Raw genomic sequence first — 14,526 nt, forward strand, 5'->3', positions numbered from 1 at the left:
TAACTTTGTCGACAACATAAATATCAATAGGCTCGTTTGTGACAGCGTGTTTTAAAAACTCGAAAAAATCTTCATGATCATCAGTAATATCAAAAATATGATTATTATCAATATATCTTAGCGAAACAGGTGCATTAGGTGGCAATTCAATTTTTTTGAGAATTTTCCTTAACAATACTCTTCGATTTATTGGTTTTTGTGGAGCAAGTGGTAGTTTTAATCTGGTTCTAAAACAGTCAAGAGGCAGATACATAGGTATGTTGTTAACAAATTCAAAATTACCTCCACAACATACATAAACAACAAATGCTTCATCATTACTACAGCTCATTAAGACACAAATTAGTGAAAAAATAGATAAAAGTTGGTACCTTAACGATGCTCTAATGACTTGATCTTTTTGAAAATGAAGTAAAATAAAATTATTAATCTGGAGTTCTAGCCTCATTAAATAGACAGGTACATAATCTTATCCGTAAAGGTACAAAGAATCCAAAAAAATCTTATCCAGAAATCAGGAAAAATCCATTCTGATAAGGCGCAAGGCGCAAGGACGCAAGCCCTTATCCTTGCGCCTTGCGTTTACACGCAAAAGCGCAAGCCGCAAGGTCGCAAGGTCTAAAGATACTTGAGCCTTGCGCGGGCAAATTCTCAAAAAAAAAAAAAAAAGGGGGGTTCCAGCTCAGAAAAGGCCAAAAAAAATGGGTATTTTGGTGATTGACCCTTTTTTTTACTTTAAACCAAATATGTAAAGTTTTCAGTAGCAGTTTACATTACATTACATTGCATCATCAATATAGGGTTTCCAATCACCAACTTATCACGGGAACACGCTTTAAACAATGATTCGTATAATGACTACATATGTACAGTTTAAACCATACTTAACTACAATTATAGACGTTTATGATACGTATAAGTGTATAACACAATATCACATCCAAGTATTAGATTAGAGACAAGCAGTCTTTTCTGTCTCGGCGAAGATATAAACCTCATCGTATCCCGTCCTGAACACACAAAATAGTAGGAAATCAACATAAAACACTTCTCTGAAATTTTTGATAATTAACAAACTGACACGAACGAAACCACACATGTTAGTAGTTCTCAACAACCTTTTTTTATCTTCATTTGTCTAATGTTATTGTCCTTGTAAACATGTTTTCAGATGACAAAGCAGTTAACATTCAGAAATAATTCATTGGGACCCGAATAGAAACTAAGACATAAAACTTACCCAGCGGACCCACAATAAGTGGGCTTGTAATTGTAAATAAGGTTATCCAGCACTTGTTGAGTAGATGGCCTATTGAATGATTTTCTAGCTTCACTGCACACAGAAAACAATCACTAATTACATCACTAATCAAACTTTGGATGAACCAGATGCTTTCTAGACAAAATATGGCTTTCCATGATAGTATCTGGTTCAAAACACCATAACACACGCATGACTTATTATGAGCATACCTCACGAAAAAGTTGGCAACATGTTGAGTCACTTGGATTGCATCATCTGAATGTGGGATCGCTGACGAGGCCCACTCAAAAGCATTTTTCTGCATCACACATATGAATATTGAGGCTATAGTCAAGCCATTATGTGATTGGCTAATTGCAATAGTTAATATAAATGTCACAATATTAATACCTCAGGATGCCACTGGACAGCAGTCACGGGATAACTTTTTGATTGAGCCGTTGATACATATGCCTGATTATCATTTTTAATAACTTAGTTCCATGAACAATAGGAAAGATAACCCAAAACGGATTTCAAGAATGATCTGAAAGGTATGCACCTTATTATTTTCATCAGCACTGGTTGTTAATATCGTGAAGAAACTGCATAATTCTGTGTTCCGTAGAAATGTTTCTGGTGATATGCCATACTGTTACATTAACATATCAAACCTATTAGAATTTTTCTTTACATTAGCTCCTATGCAAGTATGCCAATCACGTTTTGGCATAATTTAAGATTAAGATACACTTAATAACAATGTCTGCACTCACTTTATGGTTTTGCATCACAAGGCATTCGGTGCTCAACTTTGCAACCAAGTCAGAAGGAAATCTGTAGAAGGTTTACTTGTTATTATAGTCATATATAACAATGAATATAAACTGAGAATATGTTCAAGCATCAATCTAAGAAAAAACCAGCAGCCTTCGCTGTTAACAAAGCTCTCCTTATTATATGTAGTTTATAATCAGCTGAGACTAAGTTTTTGGTTGTTAACTATCATTATTTTTTACTACAATTTTCTCATTAGTAAAAGTAAAAAAAATAAAGTTGGCCACTAACCTAGCAAATCAGGTCATACCTTTGAAACAAAGTGCCGTCAATATTGACGTTATTCATGAATTGAAGTGTAGATGCTTGATCTGATGCACTGAAGCTTTCGAGGATATTATTATTCTAGTAACACAGAAGAACAAACAAACATATAGTTATACCAGAAAGGACGAAAATCGAATTTCACATACAAACGATACTACATTAATTAACTTGATTTCATATTAGGTGATTGCCAGTAAATGATATTGTATCAAACAAGCATAGTCATCAAGTATTTTTTACAACATTCGGACATATTGAATTCCAGCCATTAAAACAAATTCTTGAACTAGTATGTCCAGTAATGATTCTCAAGAAGCATAGGTATATAAATATGATCAAAGCTAAAACATTGTAAAGGGAAAATAGACAGTAAAACATAGATTAGCATGGCTTACTTTGCTAACAATCATTGTTAGGAGTTCAAAACCTAAGCATATTGCAAGCAATGGGAAATGTTCACCTGCATCATTCTTCTTCAGGACATGCTGCAAAGTTAAAATCAAAAGAAGCCCAAAATGTCACGAATACATTACTTTGAATCCAGATGTTATTAACTATATGGTTTTTATAACAACAAACTTCAGATAGTTGCTTGTAAAACTTTTTGAGGGTCTGTATTCGGTCTATCACAACTAGTTTGAGATTTACGTTTATTGTGTATGATAACCATCCCATATTCTAATGCGCCTTCTATATTCCAACTGCTAAGAGATTATTTTCTGACGGGTAATAATACAAATATATACTTGTTGTATTCAAAGCATAAATCCATATATTATAAAGTTTCAAATTTAGCTTTAAAAAAATTAGCATAGTTGCACTCTAATGTCTTTTGGATAAATTAAAGTGATTATAAACCTGGAGGCCACTTAAGTATATTACGAGTATATTGTTTTTGTAAGCCACCCACTTTGAGAACGATTCTTTTGTAAGCAACCCAAATTGAAATGTCGTTCCATACATATCAAATCCAGCTAAAAAGTCATAAGAATGTAAAAGAACGAAAATACTCTTGTATCTAAAAAACTAAATAAAAATAATATTAATAATGTTAATTAAGACATACGTTAATATTCGTGTATTTTTTTCAATTTTCAGTTTTTGAAAGAATTTGTTAAATATGAAACCATATATGAATTATGTTAGTGATTTTAGTGTCATCTAACGATTATACTAGGTAATTGCGATTTACTTGAAAACACAAGTTTTCTAGTAACACTTAAAACGGGTTTGGAGAGTGTGGAGTGCACGCCCGAAAGAGTTTACTAGACACTGTCGCGGAAAGAGTGGGAGTCAGGGGGATGCACCCTCTTGCAGGGTTCAAGGGGCAGCGCCCCTGGTTGGGGTCGAGGGGAAGCAGCCCCTCGCGGGGTCGTGGGGCAACGCCACAGACAGAAAATTTTGGGTACAGTATAACCAAAAGTTGCAACCTAATAGAATTTCCTGCCAAAAGTCGCAACATTTGGATAACGAATTCTTTCACCAAAACAAAGAGTTGCAACCTTTCGTTTTGTAACTGGTTTTAACAGTTTTTCCCTCCAGAAAAACATACTTTTGATTTCAGGCGAAAAATAAAGAAACACTAACATTCTTTGTAAATTACCATACATGTTATTATTTGTATATATGTATATTGTCAATTGTACACAACAGGGTAAAACAGCGCATTTTCAAAGACTGGCATTAAGTTCAGCAAAAGCTACTAATTTTGACGACAAAACAAAAAACAAATGTGATGTAACAACAAGACGGAATGAACAAATGATGTGCACCATTTATCATTCAGCAAACAAACGCCAATATGTTTGAAAACTTTGGTAAAATTTAATCATTTCTTGTCTTGCCAATACACTGTTTTAAACTATTCTTGCCTACAATCAAATTGAATTTCTTGTCTTATCCCAATTGAGATTTCGTGCAACCCAGGGCTTGTCATGGTCAAAATACTCTATTATGAAAGTTTTTCACGATTCAATAAACAATCAAGTATTATCAAATCTCAACCTTGTTTTCTAACAAATTCGTGTGCCTACAAAATCTTTTTCATATATGTGTAGCCTATAAAAACAAATCGATAAATTTAGGTGACCTCTGGATGTATAATCCTTAAATCAAAATGATAAGTAATTACTCTATTCTTCTCTTTCCTTTTTACCTAATGCATGCATTCGTATAATTCATGCACTTACCTTGAAAATTCCCTCAATGACATCAAAATATAGCCCGGTCTTCGACCATCCACCCGTAAAAAGCACTCCATTGACCAGATTAAGTTTCTGCAATGCAATTCCACACGTTACCTTAAATTACGTTACCATAACAAATATTTCGAGAATCCATACGCAACGCACTTCTCCCAAGTAAAATCAAAATTAACCTACCTACCAACGAGTGAATACAGTCACTACTTGTACCTCTATTCTAATTTACACAACTCTATCAAATTTTTGTAGCATTAACTCACACAATCAGTTACTTCAGTTAAACATATTCACTTCTATCATTTTTCTAACATCAAAAACATCACTATTAGTAATTTTAGTACTATTTACAGCATATATATAGAGACTTAAATATCATATATACAGAATTAAAGTCAAAACTATTAAACTAACTCGACAAAGGCAACAAATTGCAGAATTCGCATAAGAGTTACGGTCTAATTTGAGAATTCACATTGATAAGGTGCAAAATTACCATTTGCAGAGTCTCAAGAGGTTCATTATAAATGAGCGGAATAACCCTAGCACCTGCAGATTCAACAAACTTGACATAGGAAGCAGCAATATACGATGCATTTGTAGCATTACTCAATCGACCTGATGCACCGTCTCCTGGATGTGTTACAATTCCGATCACCGGACGGTAATTTAGACTAGGGTCCGGTGCCGGACACGTGGCAGTCATTACAGTAACTGATTCGGAAGGCAGTAAAATTGTTGACTTCTTATAAGCAACTGTAACGAAACTAACTTCGTTTAAAACTGAAATCAATATAAGGATCCATATGTAGTTAAGCATAATCGACGGTTTTGTCATACTGAGATTATTGATTGATGATTGCCACCGGTGACGATGGTACACCAGGCGGTCTATACCGGATTGGAAATTAACGGAGGTTGATTTATTGTGATTTTTTTTTTTTTTTTATTTTGAAATTGGGAGGTGACTCAGAACACTTTTTTTTTTTTTTTTTATAATTTCAATATTTTAGTATATAATATTTTATTATTATTGTTATTATTATTATTATTAGTATTAGTATTAGTATACTCCGTATACTTTTTTCCCCATCATTTGCACCGTATATCAAACACGTTCGGGCAGAAATTTGAACCCGATCGACGGTACCCGGTAACACATCCATTCGGGCAGTGTTTCAGGATAGAGGTCCGTGACCATTATTGGTGTTCAATTGTTTTAAGTAAATCATCTCATCCCTAAGGATCGAACTCATGACTTCTCCCTATCTCATGACACAAAATACATGCAGGGAACCGTTGAGCTCGCAAATTATTATTATTATTATTATTATTATTATTATTATTATTATTATTATTATTATTATTTTTTTTTTTTTTTTTTTTTTTATGTACTACATTAATAAAAGCAATCTAGGTTATTATTTTTTCTGATTCAAAATAATTAGGTTATTATTTGTGTTTTACGTAGAATCGATAGATCACTTGCTACTACATTGTTCATGGACTTACAACGTATGAACGGCTTTAATTTATTGGTGGAACGTGCGGTGGATCATGTCTTCATATATTCTTGAATTCTTTCATGATTGGTGTAATGGTTTGGCCATTAGGCGGGAAGATTTTGTTTTTTTAATTGGGGGGCTACAATATGGACTATTTAAATATAATTTATATATGTTGGGCCGCAACAACGGGTCAAAGTTAAAGTATTTCAATGGTTCGTCAACGCAAAGATGTGCGAAAGTCGCTAATTTTATGTGTGGAGTTTTCAACCACGGTTGCTTTGTAGTGTTTATCTTTAATTTTCTTTTTTGTTCTAGATCAACTAGATTGGAAACTGAGATATAATGCCACATGCTTTTGCAAGGCTATGTAACTATCAAATAGGTATAACTAGTTGTGGAGCCCTCGCTTCGCGCCGGGGGCTCCGTTTTAAATGCGAGTTAAAAAAAAGTGTTGATCTATTTTGTAAAAAAAAAAAAAAAAATCGACTTCTAACATTGAAGGGTTGTTCCTTTGTGAAAGTTGCTTCTTTTAGCATTCGGGTTTTTTTTTTTTTTAAAGTTAGTTGATCTATTTTGTAAAAAAGAATATTTTTCGATATCTTTTGATAGCATTGAAGGGTTGTTGCTTTTATGAAAGTTGCTTTTTTATCGTTTGAGACAAAAAAAAAAGGTAGCACAGTAGTAGCTGTAGTGACCCGAACTTTTCCATGTTTATATATATTAAATGAAATTGATATTTACATGATTAAGTGTTTCCAACATGTTAAGCAATCAAACTTGTTAAGACTTGATTAATTGAAATAGGTTTCATGTAGACAATTGACCACCCAAGTTGATCGGTGATTCACGAACGTTAACACTTGTAAAAACTATATGATGACATATATATATATATATATATATATATATATATATATATATATATATATATATATATATATATATATATATATATATATATATATATATATATATATAGTTAACATGATATTATGATAAGTATGTATCTCATTAGGTATTTTAACAATGAGTTATATACATAAAAATGAGCCTATTGAATTAAGAAACTCGAAAACGATATATATAACGATTATTGTTATATCAACGTCTTACTAATTACATATGAATCATATTAAGATATTGATACACTATGTTTAACATGATAAAATGATAATTAAGTATGTTAACAATGAACTACATATGTAAAACAAGACTACTAACTTAATGATTTCGAAACGAGGCATATATGTAACGACTATCGTTGTAACGACATTTAATTGTATACGTCTGGACGAAGTCACCAACATCTGGTTACATTGCAATGATCGACTCCAAATAATGTCTTTACAATGAGCAAATGCACAGCGGAAGATTTCTTTCATACCTGAGAATAAACATGCTTTCAAGTGTCAACCAAAAGGTTGGTGAGTTCATAGGTTTATCATAAAACAATAAAATTCATCATTTTGATAGACCACAAGATTTAAATCCTGCATGGTACAAATGGGCCCGAATCCTATACCCACCTGTAATGTACATGCGATATCTTTTAAATACATTACACCTTTCTCGTGTACGAAATTATTTTAACAACTCTTTGTAACCGTACACATATCTCGTGTACAAAATATCATACACATAACCTGTGTATAAAATCATTCTCTCGATATATAACATTCACTTCAATTGGTGGCAATTATCATGTCCACATAATTCAATGGTGGCAATTATCATGTCCACATAATTCAATGGTGGCAATTATCATGTCCACATAATTCAATAGTGGCAATTATCATGTCCACATAATTCAATAATAATCCGCAGAACTTCTGTCTACATAATAATTCATTCGAGGAATGTTTTGCTTGTGTCTATCTCGTCAAACATTTATAAAAGCATTTCATGTATTCGCAGTTCAAAATATATTTCAAAAGCAATTAATAAAGCAGTTGTAAAAACAGCGCATGTATTCTCAGTCCCAAAAATGTAAAGAGTAAAAGGGAATCGAATGAACTCACGCATATAAATATTATAAAACAATTAATAAAACATTTGCATGTATTCTCAGCCCAAAAAATGTAATAAGTAAAAAGGGAGCAAATGAAACTCACCATACTGTATTTTGTAGTAAAAATACATATGACGATATTTAACAAGTGTAGGGTTGACCTCGGATTCACGAACCTATATCATTTGTATATATATTAACACATATAATTGTAATCGAACAATTTATATATATACATATATATATATATATATATATATATATATATATATATATATATATATATATATATATATATATATATATATATAAGCTTATTAGTTATATCATTTTTATATTAATAACCTATAGGTTTCATATGTTCATTTTATATATTTAAAATAATTAAAAAATATATAAATTCTGTTATGTTATATGTATTAAATATATATTTTGTATATATATATATATACGTATCGTTTGTTTTGTTAAAATTGTAATAATACTAAAATAATATTAGTAATACTAAAAATAGTAATCATGATAATAAAGTTAAGAAATGATACTTTTAGTATAAGTGATAAAATGATAACTTTAATAAAAATAATACTTTTAATAAATATGTTAATTTTATTAGTAATTAATACTAATAATAATAACTATAAAAAAATATAATGATTTTGCTAATAATAATAATGTTAATAATGACACTTACCTACCTAATAATAATAATAATAATAATAATAATAATAATAATAATAATAATAATAATAATAATAATAATAATAATAATAATAATAATAAAATAATTAATACTACCTTCAAAAGAATTCATAATCTTCCCTAAAAAGAAAACTGTTTCTGCCAATGCTCGGGCTCGAACCCGCGACCTCTCGATTCCCTAACACACACCCAACCATTTGAGCTAATCTGTTATTCTGATTTAACCCGAATTGAAGTTTATATATCCTTTCCATCAGTCTGGCCCAACTTGTGCAGTAAAAAAAAATGAACTGCAGCAACCTAGGTTCGAACTCAGGATCTCTGGATTAATCACAAACACCCCTAACCATTTCGCCATCGGTTTCTTTCTGTTTTCATTCATGGGATAAATCATATATCCATTCGTCGCTAGTCAATCATTACGACCCAGCAACACAACGAACCTCAGCCCATCAGATTTATATTTTGAAGCCCTATATACAAACCCATTTAAACATAGTGTTGATCCACTAATCCTAAACAATAAACGGTAACCTCTCGTTCTTCATTATCGATTAATACCATAAATCCTTAATATCATCGTCATCTATATCTTCATCATCATAATACCTTAAATGTTTCCTATCCTAATCGCCATGTTATTTATCCATCACATAATCATAACAGACAGATTCCCGTAACTAAAGAATAATATTTTGTGCGAATAAACTAATAGTTAGGTATGATTCACTATCAATTACTTTACAGCTCAATCTCATTAAATTGTATACTAAAAAAAATATCATCAAGTGGGTGGGGTTTCGGTTACATTAGATATCCAATAAATATAAATATTACGGCCCACATGGATCAATTAATCCCTTCACAGTTCGGTACCAAGAGTAATAGGTATATACGTGCAGTTTTGTCTGGCTCCACAACTAATCAAAGCAATATTAAATCGCCAACTATATTTAATTTGTCAACCATATACAAAGAAAAAGAAACACACGATAAAACTTCAATCATTGTTCTTGGCACCCACCAGATGGTTTTAGAATATATATATATATGGAAGGAATAAGTGAGCATTAATCGTTTGATGCAGTATAACCACTAAATCAAAAACATGACCTGATTGGTTGAGTCTGATCGAAATATTATACACGCAGTAGTAGTAGAAAAACATGTAGGGTTTTCTTTTGTGGGTTTTCTTCGAGCCCCTATGGTTTGTATTACAAGCAGATGCAGCAAACAAAGGTAAGTTTTTATAATGATTGAATTGTTTATAATAGTATTCATTATCGTTTCTTAATTCGTCTTCTCCACGATTCCTCTCCTTCGTAATAGCAATATATCCCTCGATTAATTATCTTGTGGGTGGTGCGGTCATGGCTGTACAGTCGTACTCAATTTGGGTTTCTTTTTGTCGATCAATGGAAATAAGAAAAAAATGAATCGATGTGTGGCTGTGTTCTATAAAGAAACAGAAAGAAAATTAAATGGTTAGTAGGGTGGCGAGTTATGGTGATTGTATGTGTTAATGAAAAAGATAACGAGTGCAGATGGTTATCGAGCTGTAGAACAGAAATATAGCAGCAAGGGTCGGTTTAGGATTTCATGGAAGAAAGAAATACAAGATGTCTGGTGATCGAGTTAAATTTTAAGTGATGATACAGTGAACGGGTTTGATAGTGTTTGATTTATATAAGATAAAGTGGTGTTGGGTTGTTAATGACAAAACAGAAAACGGCTTGTATGCAGTGATGAATCGAGGTGGTTGTTCTAGTGGTTTAACGATGAAGAGATGATATAGGATGATTCTCAAAGTTTGGATGAAAGTGGTGATAGGTGATAGTGTGATCAAAGTAGGTTGGTTATGGTTTTTATTCCTCGTTCTTGGTTTTTCTGTTTTAAAACTAATTTATACAAGTAGTTTTAGATGGATAATGTGGATGAAAGAATTGAATGAGTTTTCTTATATCACTGATCAATTCAATTATTGTATACAAACAAGTAATCGTCATATGGAGTAAATCAGAAGAGAAATAAAACAAAAAAAATAGAAAGTAGATTGTGATGTTAAACTGCTTTTGGTTCTTTGTGAATTTGATTGGTACGATTTTAACAATTAACTACAGATGGAAAAGGACTTGGAACTTTTTCCGATTCATCAAATCCATATATACGAGTATTACATGAATAATGAATTAATAATTTATAATTATAATCATACTAATTATAAATAAAATACTAATAATAATAATAAAACTAATATCATAAAAAAATAGTTTGTATTATTTTCTAATAAAAATAACAATTATATTTCAAACTTGCAATTTAATATAATACCATTTATGTAATATTATATTATGTGATGACATTTATTGAATTTGTTAATGTTTATATATTTTATATATCTTTAATAAACTCATATATATATAGATTTATCATAACCTATATATTTATATATATATATATATATGTAATTATTTTAATAATAATCTAATTATTCTAAGTATTATTTTACATTTTAAATTTTAATTAATTTAAAGTATACTTTATTAATTCAAAATATTATATATGTACTTATATTTATAATTATATATATACATATTTATTTTACAGGCAATTGTTCGTGAATCGTTGGTAACAGTCGAAGGGTAATCGTCATCCATGTACTTAGTTCAAAAATTTCTGAGACTCAACATTACAGACTTTGCCTATCGTGTCGAAATAATATAAAGATTAAGTTTAAATTTGGTCGGAAATTTCCGGGTCGTCACAGTACCTACCCGTTAAAGAAATTTCGTCCCGAAATTTGAATGCGGTCGTCATGGCTAACAATAAAAATGTTTTCATGACGAATATGAGTTGATAAATAGAGTTTTATCATTATTGAGTAATATAGATAAAACGATTTGCTTTTGTGAAGCGTACGAGTGAAGCTGTCACAAAAGAGTGAAATGAGATAAATAGAGGTTCGTCTTAACCTCTGATGTAGTCTTGGTTGAATTTCGAAATTCAAGGAATTTAAAGAAAATCCTCATAATCTATATAAGATTCGGTTCTTCAGTGGATAAAGAGATTATGATCCTATTAAATGCGATAATCTGCCTTGATTGATATGTCTGATATTTTACTATAAATTCATCTCCACCGTTCCATTATTTTCATTACTCTTATACTTTCTTCCTTAATCCATACATTCAAAAGATTTTGAAAATGCTAAATCCAGTTCTGATCTTTGACTTCATTCTGAGTATCACAACAATCATTCTTCTATTCCAACTTCCACTGAAAGAATCTTTTTACTTCTACTTCTCCCTTGGGGTAGTGGTTTTCATAATACTTCCTTGCATTTGTCTTTCCATAATTATTGACATCCATGGTTAATGATCTCTCTATTTGCTGTGGTTTATACTCCTATTTATATTTTGAAGCTCCATGCTTCTGTTTTCTCTTCCCTACCTTAAGTAAAGCGATCAAGACGTCTCAGATTCGTAGGTATGAATGATCATAATATACTATGCAGAAAAGAAAGGTAATAACACGATTTGATTGGTTAAATTACCAGATTTTACGGAAAAGATAGAACTATCAAGAATATATTTTCTTGATATGTTCGGAGGTTAAATAGAATGATAGAGTTATGTAACATGGAACATGATGAGGGTGAGATCTGTGAACCATCACCACGTTCCATTAGAAATTCAGCATGACTTACTGTAATATAATCACGTTGGCCAAGTGTCATTATATTATACTAATTCATGCATCAATTTCTTTACATTTCTCCAGAATTTATTCATAAATTAAACTTAGATTTTTCGGAAGTTTCCAATATAATGAAACACAGGAAGCACGAAGAGGTATATAATTTCGGACGAGAATATTTATGAAAATATCCTCAGATATATCGAAGATATTGATGATGATATTTTGGAATTTCTAAGTTCGATGGTTGTTGGAGAAAGATTTTTTGCAAGGTTTTAACATGACTTCGGAGCAAGATATTCTCTAAAGATTTCAACGGATCCAGAATTATCTGGATTCTTTGAATATAGGGTATGGTCCTTGTATTTGTCCTTGGTCTCCTTCATGGTTAGCTCAATCCGTTTTCCAGTTCCAACGTTTCTGAGCTTTTCCAACATACTATTCATTATCATCAAACTTCCGATGATTAAGGTCGTTTACGGTTGTCTATGGTTTCTGCTGCTTCATTCAGCTTTTTCAACATTCAGAGTATTGATTTGTGACTGAGTGCTTTTCAGAATTTCAGAATGAGAGATCATAATTCTAAGAGATAAATGTCATACATATAACTGTTGATGTAGATATGCTGTGAGTTTTCAAAGTACTGATTGCTGATTCTCGGTAATTGTTATGGCAGTTCTCGTTACAAGATGCGGATGAGTAGATGATAGGATTTTAATGAATATAATAACTTTTCATAAAGTCAAAGATCAATGATGTTGCTGGTAAGTTTACTGCTAATGTAGTGAGATATAAACGGTTTTCCGGTATCGATGACGAAAGGAAACTTATATATCAAGGTTATAATAAGCTAATCCGAGTGAAAAGTCGAAGTTGACTTGTTGGAGCTGTGACAAAATTGGCTACTTTGAAAGGGATTACCAAAATATTTTGGGTGATAATAACACTAAATGAATTAGCACAGATACGTGTTAAACGTTTAACTCAGATTTCGAGTGTTTTCAGGTGCATAACTATATGCATCAATCTTTTCTTCCGTAGATGAAGTGCGGTTGGTTCATACTCTCGGTTGAGGTGTTTTCAAGAATCATGAAAGGTTTGAACGCGGATTGTAATCGTCAAGATACAAATGAGATTTAAAATGAAATCAAGTGGCAAACTTGAAGAAATGTTTAGTTTCATATGTTATAATCAATATTTTAATTCATTTTAATTATCTAATGTCATTAGTCCTCAGTCGATAGTCAACAGTTCACAGTCCAATAATTCATATATAACTTAATATATAATATTCGAATTAATTAATATGTATCGTGACCCGTATTCGTCTCAGACTCGATCACAACTCAAACTATATATATTATTGTAGAATCAACCTCAACCCTGTATAGAGAACTCGATCATTACTGCATATAGAGTGTCTATGGTTATTCCAAATAATATATATAGATGCGTCGATATGATATGTCAAAACCTTGTATACTTGTCCCGATATTTAAAGTGCGTAAAATAAATAACAGCAATTAAATGACGATAAATAAATTGCGAGAATATAAATTGCGATAAATAAATTGTGATGAATAAAATGTAATCAGTTAGCTAGGAACAGTTAGCGTGGATTCTTAACAAAATTCTTTATAATTAATTTGTTTGTTTCTAATAAATTTTATTTTGTCCAATGTTTTCTTCATTATGCCACTTGTTGGATTCTGATAAATCAAAATTCAAATATGAAATTGAATGAAAATGGTTATTCTATGGTGAACGGATTCGTATATCTGTGGATGTAAGTAGAATAGTGAATGACTGTTGAATCAGATTCGCAGAATGTAATGTGTAACTGGTTAATATGCAATCTAAATATTCCTCGGGTGTTACCTACCCATTAAAATATTTTCACCATTAACAGTTTGTACAAAAGAATTTTTAATTACAATCTTTATGAAAATATACTTGCATATATATTTTCTTCAGATGTAACCATGGATTTAATGAGTTAATATGATATTAACCTCATTTGCTTTTCGGTTTGAGCTAGAATAAGTAATTTTAAAACTTTTAGAA

The 14,526-nt window shown here is 31.1% G+C and overlaps 1 protein-coding gene across 1 annotated transcript; it reads right to left on the bottom strand.

Moving 5' to 3' along the window:
• Nucleotides 1–872: 872 nt before the first annotated feature.
• LOC139886092 (gamma-glutamyl hydrolase 2-like) lies at nt 873–5,499 on the bottom strand. The gene is made up of 10 exons (XM_071869835.1): nt 5,045–5,499; nt 4,537–4,623; nt 2,743–2,832; nt 2,331–2,425; nt 2,020–2,080; nt 1,806–1,895; nt 1,655–1,717; nt 1,474–1,562; nt 1,241–1,333; nt 873–1,010 (listed from the first exon to the last, which is right to left on the bottom strand). The coding sequence occupies exons 1-10, from the start codon at nt 5,384–5,386 to the stop codon at nt 953–955; spliced, it is 1,068 nt and encodes a 355-aa protein (XP_071725936.1). The 5' UTR covers nt 5,387–5,499; the 3' UTR covers nt 873–952.
• Nucleotides 5,500–14,526: the final 9,027 nt, after the last annotated feature.

This window comes from Rutidosis leptorrhynchoides, chromosome 1 (assembly GCF_046630445.1).
Source record: "Rutidosis leptorrhynchoides isolate AG116_Rl617_1_P2 chromosome 1, CSIRO_AGI_Rlap_v1, whole genome shotgun sequence".
In the NCBI taxonomy this organism is placed as follows: Eukaryota; Viridiplantae; Streptophyta; class Magnoliopsida; order Asterales; family Asteraceae; genus Rutidosis; species Rutidosis leptorrhynchoides.